Source organism: Neopsephotus bourkii, unplaced genomic scaffold (genome assembly GCF_033783945.1).
Source record: "Neopsephotus bourkii isolate Nb327-2 ecotype Australia unplaced genomic scaffold, CSIRO-AGI_Nbou_v1 NB_1183, whole genome shotgun sequence".
NCBI lineage: Eukaryota > Metazoa > Chordata > Aves > Psittaciformes > Psittacidae > Neopsephotus > Neopsephotus bourkii.
The window spans coordinates 1,179,877-1,192,551 of record NW_026901668.1 but is presented as its reverse complement, the minus strand read 5'-3'; the positions used below and the strand labels follow the sequence as shown (position 1 = coordinate 1,192,551).

The 12,675-nt window shown below is 32.6% G+C and overlaps 1 protein-coding gene across 1 annotated transcript in view; it reads right to left on the bottom strand.

Moving 5' to 3' along the window:
* PLCZ1 (phospholipase C zeta 1) overlaps positions 1 to 12,675 on the bottom strand; it is a 53,317-nt gene that overhangs the window by 33,676 nt on the left and 6,966 nt on the right. Inside the window, exons 3-5 of the mRNA XM_061363898.1 lie at positions 7,493 to 7,694; positions 5,721 to 5,865; positions 2,639 to 2,791 (exon numbers count right to left, since the gene is read on the bottom strand). Coding sequence (XP_061219882.1) covers positions 2,639 to 2,791; positions 5,721 to 5,865; positions 7,493 to 7,694 — 500 coding nt within the window. The remainder of the gene's footprint in view (positions 1 to 2,638; positions 2,792 to 5,720; positions 5,866 to 7,492; positions 7,695 to 12,675) is intronic.

Sequence of the window (12,675 nt, the reverse complement as noted above, 5' to 3'; positions counted from 1 at the left end):
TGCAAGTTTCTTCCCTATTCTTGCTAATGCTCCATCTTGAAAAAAGTGGAACAGAAAATTATGTAGGTTACAACTATGGTTTTTACACTAACCTAGCATCCTTCTCGTGAACATTTTAAATGCATCATTTATGGTTCAGTAACATCACATTTGCATTGCTTACGTAAAGCAGGCTTAAGACTAAGTTCAGCATCTGTCTCACTCAAAGGATAATTAATTTACCCAGCCCTTGAATGTGCACAAGGTCCCAAGCTGTAAGGATGTGATGCCAATAAAATAATTTTGAGCATGGACTAAAAGTGGTTCTTCTAAAGGATGCTATCCAAAACTCAAGATTAACACTGTATTTGCAGTCATAGCTACAAATTTCCACTGCAAAATAAAATCTTAATGATTTTTCTTACATGCTTGATCAGAGCAGCTAAGAGAAATGGACATGATCCTAATTCTTGTTCATTCTCAATGTAACAATTTATTAAAATCAAACTTCTGTAAATCAGCTGAGGACAGTGGTATTCAGGTAACTTTTACATCTTACAAATATGTGGAATACATCCCACACAACTTTGAAAGATTAAAAGTCCTGTGGAATGAATCTCACCTGAACAGCATACATTTAAGCGAGGGGTAAGTATGGAATCCAGCTATGCATTTGCAGACAAGCTTGTATAGAGGAAAATTATGAAAACTACAAGCTATGGAAATATGAAGTATGAATTCCATGTATCACAGTAAACTTATGGTAAGGGACATATTTCATAGAAAGTAACATTTTTAAGTGTCTGATTTAGTGAGTCTGTGATTCAGACGTAGTAGACTGATTTTTTTTATATGGAAGACATATGATCCTTAGACCTCTATCAGACTGAATGCAGCTATGCTTTGAGAAGCTTTAAAACAAACCATCATGTTTAATACAGTTTATATTTTTTTCTAATGTACACAACAGTTTTCAAGGATGCAAAATGATATTGAACGTGATATAAAAAATATTATGCTAAAATCTAAAAAATGAATATGATGACTTAGTGAGAAATTTATAATAGTATGGTAATACTTTAGCAAGTCTTTGGCCATACCACTTCAAGTGTTTTTTCTGTAACAAATCCTTTACAAAAATACATCTCTGTGTTCTCTTTCCTTATGACAGTGCTTCCTCCCCACTTTTTCATTTGCATTGTTTCTTTTCAGCTACTTATTAAAAAAAAAAGATATAAAATATATCTGATATATCACTGATAACAGTGAGAAGCCTAAATAACTGTTTTATATGCATGCATACATTTGTGTTACAAGATATAAAAAAAATCTTTTGTCCTTGAAAGAAAATTATGTGCAAAGACTGGAACAATAGGAATCTATTTCTTTGCGTTTACAATAAAATTTTCAACACCCATCTAATTGCCTTTTCTGACTTCATACCCCAGGTGTCTCAATCCACCAGCTGAGAAACACTGCTTTAGGGAGAAACACACTGAGAAAGAGTGAAAGTAACCAAAGTTGATGAAATAGTTTCATCAAAATTGTCATTAACAAAAACAATGTAGATTCAGGTTTCCATTTCAATAACATTTTTAAAATTCAATATTCATTTTTTAAACTAAGGAACAACAAATAAATACACAGAAAACCAGATACCCTAACATGTTCAAGGTGAAGATTTTTTAATTTTGGATCAAAGTTTAATGTTGTTTAAAAATTTATACTTTGTTTCCTCTTTTAAAACTAGCACACTGGAAGCCTCATTTCAGAGAAAAGGAAGAGGAAAGATGAGAGAAGGAGAGATTGTTCAGTTTAACCTCAAAATGTTGACTTTACAGGTCATCAGGAACTTTGAAGCTGTTCATTATAATACAACATATCAATAACTTGAAAACTTGAAATCTCTGAAAATAAATTACTCAGGTCTTTACATAGCTGTCAGATTCAGAGTTCAAATTCAGTAGTGCTTACTTCTACAGTCCTTAGCAAGGTATTCCCTGTGTATAAATCCACTCTCTTTAAAGGCAGATGCCATTTTCTGTGTTTAGGCTACTGTGTCTCCAATATAGGACTACTGTAGATGAACCACACTATAACTTAATTCTTAATAAGTAAGTAATAATTTACTTAAAGTAAAACCAGAGTCATTTCAGTATTGCTACTCAGTTTTTAATATGCAGTTAATACAGTGTTAATAAGTATGGTTTAAGAAAGCAAGATGCCACACAAAATAAACTTCAACACACAACTTTTTTTTTCTTCCATATAAAATAAAACTTTTAATGCATCCAAAACACCAGAACTTGGTTTGATATTAACTAGAAGATCTAAAGCTTTGCAAAAATATTAGTATGTTAGCTTTAAAAAAAAAATGGTTCAACATTATAGTAAAACCTGTTTTCCTTTAAACAAAAAATTCCATATATCAATACACATGATTGAGTTTTTACCTTTCCTTTTTAGTTTATCAAGTTATTCTGTGTGTGTGTATGGTCTAATTATTTTTTGTTACTGCTTGAAGTCTATTTCAGACACCAGATTAGCAGTTTCATAAAGTCAGTTTCAGAAGATCAAAAGAAAAAAAAAAACTCCAAAAAAACCATAAAAACACAGTGCTTTTTTTCCCCCTGTCTTACAGAGGGAAAAATGTAATTACCTCAGGAGATGGCAGTTCAGTCACCCTTGCTTCATGAAATGTGGAAGTCAGAAGTTTTTCACCTAGAATACTTTTTAAATAGTCTGCCATTACTTCCTGTTGCTGAGGGCTGCAGTGGTTCTCCAAAGACAGTACAACTGGATAGTCAGACACCTGGAAATATAATTTAAAGGCTTTTGTTATAAACAAATAAGAGAGGACTACTTGATTTCCCCACAATAACTTACAAAAATCTTCTCGGTAATCTGTATTTTCCTTTATTTTCAAAACTTTCATAATATAGGTTACTTGTTTCAGGTTAGTAGCAATAAAAAAGCTCACAATATTTACAGAATAGAGAAAGCACAATTGAAGAAGGGAAAAAGTGCATCTTCAGGAAATTAAGAGGTGACTAAAACAAGGTTAAACATATACAGAACTGAAAGAACACAAAACCCAAACAACTAGTGAAATTGAATGAAGATCAGTTACTGACACAATACTTCGTTACATAAACCAAGTAATATCTGTGCTGATCTTTGGAAAACACATGTTGAAGTTTATTTGTTCAATATTCTATAGAATATAATTTATCAGAGGCATTTAATGTCCTGATTAATGTTGTATGTGAAGAAAGTAGGAGAGAAAATAAGTGTTTAATCAGCTAAAAATCAGGCTGATTCAATTGCACAGGTCAGAGTATAATCTGGAAGGAAAAAACACTACCTCTTATGGAGTCATTGGCTCAGCTGACATACAGAGCTTTTAAAGAATGATGCATTGGCTATCGTGTCTGAAAGAGTTCTTATCAAATGAATTTGCAAGGAAAGGGCAATGAGGTAAAACTCCCAGACATATTAAAGCATAAAAAGTTATTTAGGTTAATTTCAAAGGTGACTTCAAACATTCTGAATTCTAAAAGCACCACATTTTGGACCTTTTTGTGTTTTTCAAAATTAAAGAAAACTTCATATCTTCAAACCTAATATACGCTCCTTATTCTGTACCTAAATATAATGTCACAACTTCTCTGAAATTTTGTTTCCTAAGACATCCCAGCAGGGAATTATTACATTAGGTAGATGATTTTTTTTAGAAACAATGACTAAGTTTTCTGAAAAATAATTTCAATAAGGGGAAATAAAGGAAAAGAAATACAGAAAACAATATTATTCCAATTTTTATGTACCTATAGAAAGACCTTGTAAGCTTTGACATGATTGTGTACCTTTAAATTTACATCTGACATATTTTAGTGATAGTTCCTTTAGTGCCTGGCATTTATTGTAAAGGACAATGAAAAAAACAATGATAAACAAGGCAAAATTGGTTTTTGGCAAAATTGGCTTTCAGTAAAATATAAATTGTAGCCACCAGCTTAGTGTAAGGAACATTGACTTAAAACTTTTCTCTGCTTTGTGGAGATAGTGTTTGTTTTGTGTACAGAATTTCCTTCTTTTTTTACACAGTTTTGTTATGAAATGAGACAATTTTTTTGTTTTTAAAACATAAAATCAGATTCCAACATTGCAAATGACAAAGTAACAGGACTTAAAGTCGTTTTTTTTTTTTTTTATGACAGGTTTTAATTAACTGCATTCAAGTTGGCAGTACCCTTAAAATTTGCTCAGAAATCATTGCCTTCACATGAACAAGCTATGTGTATTTTTACATACTGCAAACTTTTCTTGGGACTCTACACCTTATTCACCAGAGTACTCAAAAAAGACAGGTGAAATATGAGAAATTGAGTAAAAATTAGAGAATAAATCAAATGACACTTGTCCATTTAGACTGTGTAAATAACTCCCATAAATTACCAGTAATACTGGTGGCTACTAAAAACAAATACTCTGAATAAAACCTTTGCTTGGGAAGGACCTAAACTATCAGTTCCTAACGGAAGTACCCTTTTATGTGTACCCTGGTTTTACTCTTTCCCCTGAACATCTGTTATTGACCACTAATAGAAAAACACCTTAGGCTGGTTATGCAGCTATAAAAAACATTACCTATTGTGATTTTATCTTCTTATTATAACTTGTGCCTGCTAAAGTTTGTAGTACAGTTATGTACAATATACCATGAAAGAGCAAAAAAAGGAGAGTTATATGTAACAGGTTATGAACGAGTGAAATAAAAGCATATTATTTTTTCATTATCTTTTAAAATGAGACTAATTACATTTTATATAGAAATAAGAACAGAAAAAAATAAAAAAAAGTTTTGCATAACTCTGAGAAGTCTATAAATATATATGTATAAAGCCCCATATAAATGTATGACCACAAGTGTATATATTCATATATATATTGCTGGTCAGAATACAGGAGTTATCTTAATATTCTTTCAGGACTTCATTTGAGCAGGAGTTTTGCCAAAAACTGGTACAAAAGACTGACATAGCACCAAAAGCTGCCCAGCTTTCAATCCTTTGCCACATAGGCAGAAGGGACATTGCCCTAGTGAGTCACCTGATAACAAGGCAGCAGTAGATGGTAATCTTTATCAGGGTTGAATTCAAAATAAAAAGAGAAGAAATGGAAAACAGATTAAGTCTCAAACCCAGTTATAGTCTAACATTTTTCTCTATTTCATAAATTCAGGCCTAGGATGTAAGACAGACTGATAGCAACATAAGAATAAGTGGAATAAAAACATTAAAAGATACTAAGGAGTAAACCAGACTGATTCTGAAGTAGTTGTTCTGAAGTAGTTTATATTTGGTCCTTCCTTAAATGACCTCAGGAGACAATTACACCTCACAAATGTAGTAAGATCTTCTGAATTCCTTCCACCAAGTTTGGTTTATAATAATTTTCAGAAAACTATGTTTACGCTTCCTTAAATAAAATTAATGTATATTAAATATAATATAATGTATATTAAATATAGTATAATATATATTAAATATATATTTTTTTATATGTCAAAAAGAGATAGAAATTTTTTCCCATAATTTATTCTAACAGTGCCTACTGCCAGAAACACTGTCTCTGTCCCATATTTTTTCACCCTGGAGAATCCCTGAAAACAACCATGTCATGGAGCTTTGCTAAAGCCATCATCACTTTTCATACAACATTTATTTATATATACATACCTCAAATGCATACTTTTCTATTATTTGAATTACAGAACGAAATGAAATTTTGCTCGTCAAAGTGCGACCATGATAGACAACAGGTTCATTGTTTGGGCCATCCCAGCAGTCAATTTCCAAGCAACGACATCCTTTTAAGAGAGCACTTCAAAAGAACAAGAGAAATAATTTTACAGTCAAAAGAAAGATACCATGCTTTCTCTTAGAAGTCACTGTATCTCTGATTACAAGCACATTGAATTATTACCAAAAACCCTCACTTTTTCATCACAAAAGAAATCCTATAGAACTAAGATTATACAGATATGAGACAAGGCTAGATTTTCTGATATTTATCTTAACTTAGATAAACTTAGAACATTAAGGAATAAGATGGATTATCTGAATAACCTTATAAGCAACAAAAAGAGAGGACCAAAGATTCAAGTAAAATAAATCTGGAATAATGGCAATTGTTGCTTAAATTAGAAGAAGAAAGGTTTTAATCGGCCAACTAAATGCTACATGTCTGAACTTTGAGCATCATTACATAAAACTAACAGCACCATGCTTACTTACAGAATCATGTTGTGCTTGACCTTTGCATAATCAAGTTGTTCTCCCCACCTTATTTCTAAGACTGAGTGCTAAAAGTTTCTTGAATTACTTAAATTTACTCTGGTTTAATTTTATTACTTTAAGGGCATCCCTTAAAGTTCTTAGGCTTCAACATTTAGCTTGTTATTAATTTAAACATTCTTGTAGACTATTTCACCTAATTACTAATCTGTCTTTTACATGATGCCTTTTACATGCTACAACTATCTCAAAGATACTTCTAGCTTATTTTTTAGCATTTTATATTTTCCTTACACAATCAGTAGATAAGGGGGGAGGGATATACCTTGTTTGCATTTACTTTTGGCAATATAGTATCAATGTCATATCATTTCAGATACTCTTAGAAGCAAGTTCTCTAGTGTTTCTCATGGTTGGAAGCTATGAGAGAATATCCAGAGAACAACCAAAACAAAAAAGTTTGGGTAGATAGTGGTTCTGGCTGCTTTCACTTTACTGAAGTAGGGCAAAGTAATAAGAATGATGGACACCTGTCTTCCAAGTTCATCATGCTCTGTCCCCCTCTGGGTTGCGTTTAATACATAACCCATTTTCTCCTTTTCTAATCATTTCTTCTAAATGTGTCTTGGTAGTAAGGCATACTGGTCTCCTACCCCTCTTGGAGTCATATGCGAAACTTTCAAAAACTTTCTTCTCTCTCCTGGCTACTTTACTGCCCACAGTTTTTTTTTATTATTATTTATTTATTTATTAACTGAACACATTGCAACATATACTGATCACAGATATCTTCGACATACTCCACTATACTATGCCCTTATATCCTGTATACATTTATTACAGAGAGTTATTTATTTTAGCATGGCATGTTGAAGTTAAAAACTGACAATCTTGATCATATTCCGTGCAGCATACTATAGATTTCATTTGCTATAAGGCTGATATTTTCAGATGCAAGTGAAAAAAAAACACAACAGATTGTTTCCAGACTATGAGCAGATGGTTTGGCAATTATATTGAAAAGTGTACACACACAATAAAATACCACTCCCTTGTATCTGTGATAAAATACCATTCTACTTGTATCTGTGATTTTTTGCTCCTTATTGCTAAGCAGGTTTATGTATGACTTAATATTCACTGAAAAAAAAAGAATACTTAAAATATTTTAAAACAGTTAACAGTCAAATAAACATATTTTAAAAGCTAAATACCTGGTATATCCCCATAAATGACTGGGTCCTATGAGTTGGTCAGATATCAAGTAAGTGTTGTGAGAAGATGAAATAAAGTAGTCACATAATGGGTAGTTCATATCTTGGTAGACTGTCCTGTGATGGCTTTTAAATACAGAACACTCTTCAGAAGCCATGTACCTTATAAATCCTTCAAATGACAGCTGCCTTCTTTTTCTCACTGAACAAAAAAGAAAGCAAAAATTTCTGGGGTGAATTTAAACTGATGATTATAGCTGTGTACTTTCCATAACTTTTAATAGCCAATTCTGAACATTGCTACAGGGTATACAGCATAACACTTTCCTGCAATTTTAGAACTCATAACAAACAATATAAATAACAAACACCAGATATGTGCAATTCTGTAATTGAATTGCTTTGGTTAAAAATTATGACAGGAAATAAATATGCTCTGACATTTTTATTCCTCTTTGGGCACCAGTAGGAAGAGCTTGCAGTAGTCCTAATTAAATATAAAGGAAAATATTTTAGTCTTAATTTTGGAAAGTAACATGCCAGTCAACGTATAAAGATAATCTTCTGCTCTCTGTAGAAAGAATAGGAATTATTCTCCAAAATGTCAGTTGGAGACTGTCAAAGCAATATTGCAGAAACCATAATTCCTAGCACAAAATGTCTTCTTCAGTGATGGAAAGTTCCAAATAAATACTGCTGAAATAACATCAAAATTTAAAGTATTTGAAATAAAAAATAGCATCTAAACAATATAAGACACTGCTCACAAAGATGAATTGCAAATCAAGCTTATTAGAATCATAGAATAGTTAGGGTTGGAAAGGACCTTAAGATCATCTAGTTCCAACCCCCCTGCCATGGGCAGGGACACCTCACACTAAACCATGTCACTCAAGGCTCTGTCCAACCTGATCTTGAACACTGCCAGGGATGGAGCATTCACAACTTCCCTGGGCAACCTATTCCAGTGCCTCAGCACCCATACAGTAAAGAACTTCTTCCTTATATCCAATATTCATATGGGAGGTGCTCCAGTCCCCTGATCATCCTCGTGGCCCTCCTCTGGACTTGTTCCAACAGTTCCATGTCCTTTTTATGTTGAGGACACCAGAACTGGACACAATACCCCAGGTGAGATCTCACAAGAGCAGAGTAGAGGGGCAGGATCACCTCTTTCGACCTGCATTTATAAACAAACATGCTAATTGCTGCCATACCAGCAATAGTCATCTCATTTGTTTTGTTTTTAATTCATTTAATGACAAACAGATCTATTATACTGCCAACTGCTACTCCAATGTCATGCTTCAAATGTAGTAATTTTGCAAATGGTATAATTTCGGAAGTCAGCTTTACTTCAAACATAACCTAGTTTGAATTAGTCAGGGATTTTGCCCAGTTCCATCTCTAAAATAACCTTATTATTGTCACCACGGTAGGCTAGTGATAATTAAGCAGTAAGTAATCCAAGATTACTTTCTGTTAATGAGAACTTAGAGATCAATGTATGCAAACTTCTGACAAATAACCCCAAGCAACCCAAAGCCAAAACCCGAAAAACTTACTGGACCTGTTAATTCTCAATAGAAATATAAGAATCACAAATTGCAGATTAGAAGTGCAATTATCAATCTTCAGTATGTGTACAGACTGAAAGTTTTCTATCTGAATTCATGAAAATCACTCTGATAGTAACACGAATAAAATAAGTATTTCTAAATTATGTCAGTTTTTGAACAAGGAAACGTTGCAATGTTTAAAAAGGCTAAACGGGGATCGAAAATAAGGATGAAGGCCCTCCAGGCATCATATATACATACACTGTTGTCCTTAACCATACAAATGTCTCCCTACCAGAAGTTTGTAGAAGCTATTCTTAAAGGCATTGATTAATGAAGAATCCACAGACAGCTACATAATCCCATTTCAGCACCTAAGTAAACCTATTGTTAGAGTGTTTTCTACAATATTTACCCTGAAACTTCTTTGCTGTACAAAATATTTATTCTGGTTTGTACTAGTTCCTTTTGGTTCCACAGTCTTGTGCATATATGAACACTGCTATTACACTTCCCCTCATTCCACTTCTTTCCAGAAGAAACAAATCCAATTCAGTGCATCTTTCTATTCAGGCTATATTTTATTATATTTTTTGATAATTTTAGTTATTATTTTGCAACTCTTTCAATCTGGTGAACTTCCTTCTTAATGTTTGATGCTCTAAATGGAACATAGTTCTTCTCCTTTTGAACTCTACCCTTCCTTTCTATATCATTCAATTGCCCAGATCACTGATTTCTAATCTTGTTCCCTATTATACTTGAAGTTTTGGTGTAAAACCTAAATAAAATTAATTTCTATTCCATCATCCAGATTATTGATGACATAATCGAAGTCTGGATCCAAAAGAATGCTCAGTGAAAGTGTAGATTGATGTAGCCTTTCATTTTTCACTCTAACTCATGGATTAATAACTTCTCAGAGTAGTTATCTAATGAATTCCTTATGTACCTTGTAGTTATTTTGCCTGTTTCCTCAAGTTGTTTTTTAGAATGCAAGGGAGTGTTAAAAAGTATGGTTTTTCTTCTATCCACCATCATTTCTACTCTCTCATAGAAGAAAACTGCGTACTATTTCTTTATGGTAAGACCTGACAAACTGTTACTCATCCTTACCATCTTAGAGGTGATTACCTGTCCATTATTTTACCATTTTTTTCCTGGTAATTGACTGGTGCCTATTTTTTTGGATGGTCCCTTTCTAAAATAGATATTAGATTTTATCTTTACCAGTCTTTCAATTCATTATTCATTCTCCACAGCTTTTCAAAGGTAACCTGTATTAGCCAACCTTGTTACAATCAATTTTCTAAGAACTCACATTTGTCAACCTGTTTTCACTGACCTGATTAAGCCATTTAAGCATGTCCTACTCAGGGTTTTTCCCCAGTTTTGGCTGAGATCTTGCTCTGGTCACATTAATAATATTAGCCATCCAATAGTACTTAGGTAGTGCATCAAGAATTTCCTTGGTCTTTCTTTTAATTTATTTGCAAAATAACTTACTGCTACCCTGATGATTCTTGATAGTTGCATCATCTTTAGTATATTGACATTTTAGATTTATTCACATGCACATGTTATATTGTTTTAAACTTGTAGCAATAAGATTAATATTCTACTTTATAGGTTTTTTTTTTAATATTTTTAATTTTTTATATATGTTGCTCAAACCAGAATACATTAATTCCATATGTTTTATCTCTAATGAATTAAGTGAACTGTAAATTCGATTTGCTTGAAGCGAAGGCTTTCATCAATAGTATCTGGGTTTCATTTCTGATTAATTTCTTTTTCATGTTCTGTATATTTCTCTATGTAATTAGAAGTTGGACCACTAACTCCATTTCCTTTTTTTTTATTTGTCTTTTATATTAGTGAAAAATACTAGAATATTTGTATTTTTATACAGCTTATTACATAGCCTTATATTACATTGGCTTATAAAATTTATTCCCAGGTATATGTAGCTGCTGTCCTTGAACTGCATACAACTAAAGTGTGACAAAGCTGAAGTGGCAGAAAGAAATCTATAAATGCATTGACCACAGCAACATGTAAGACCTGATTCCTCACTGAAGAAACTGAGCACAGCCTGCAGTTTCAGACTATGAGAGATGTATGGCCTGAAGTAAGACTAGGAAATGTGGAGGAGAGGAAAATGATCTAAAGTTGAGCCTGGAAACAGGAGAAAAGTGTTTTCCCTGGTATTAAATGTGTGTATGCTTTATATCCTAATAGCTGAATTAGTAATTAAATGCTTATGTTACTTGGCCATCAGAAATATCGAAATGAGTACAAATACATCTGCTGGGAATTTTAGGGATGAACTCTTGAGAAATAATTGCACTCAGAGACAAGGGTATTATTCTGCTACACTGGAAGAAGGAAGCTTTCAATAATTGTTAAAGGTATCAGGTAATAATATAATCAAGACAGAAATATTGACAAATTGGATTTAGTACTATGAAATCTGACTACTTAATATCAGACTAAAGCATTTATGCTTTAAATGAACAGTAAGGACAGAAATATTGCCTTAGCTACAATAAGGATATAGTTTAAATCTTTTTTCTGATTTCATGCAACCTTTTATGAAATCTGTAGAAGAATCTGCTCTGTTAAATTTGGTATAGAGTGGCCAATGGGATCAAAAGTTTTCTCTTACAAAGGCATGCTCTCTGTCTTTATCTGTCTCACGCAAAAAACAAGCTTAAAAGAATTTATATCCTTCGAATAAGCTGAAAACGAGGTTTTAAATAAACAATATTAATAATATTATATATTTATATATTTTGCATATAAATATACAATGCATCTTTATATTTTTATATTATTATTATACAATTGTATAAATACATTCTGGATTGGGGGTTGGAACTAGATGATCTTTAAGGTCTTTTCCAAACCAAACCATTCTATAATTCTATGATTACTCAAATTCTTTATCAGACAGATGCACCAAGCTTATATTGTTATTCACAAAGTAAGCAAGTTTTCCAAGACAGGATTGCATTTTTGAGCTGGTTTTGTACAGCCTAGCAGGAAAATAGGCAGGAGTAGAGTCTTTGAACAGCATTACATTGTAAATAATAGTGGGATACACCTTCTTATCTTCACTCTGATTCTAGTTGCATCCACTCAAATACTGAATAATGAGCAATACTTTTTGTCTGCAAAATGAATTGTAAAATGGAAACATAACCAAATGAAAGTATAGAACAAAAGTCACATTTGGATCTTCTCTATATGTACACTAATGTTAGGGATGCACTAAAGGTTATAGATGGACTTAAAAAATGTTGTATATAAAATCTAGTCACTGCTTTCTTATTAATATTGACATACTAGTGCTATCAAGTTTAACAGATAATGCTTGTTACTATTAGCAAACCAGGTAATCAAGTGTCAGTCTGCTCTTTTTCCTTTCTGCAATACACCGGACAAGGATAGCAGATGAGTCCAGTGAGTCATCCTCATGAAGAATATTCCACACCAAATTCAGAATAACAGTTACACAAAATGGGTGTGGTGTGCCTCAATACCATATGAATGAACTGCCATGTCAGTCATAACTGGAACTTTCCAATAAATATGTTTGAGTGGGAGTATTAGTTCCCTTGA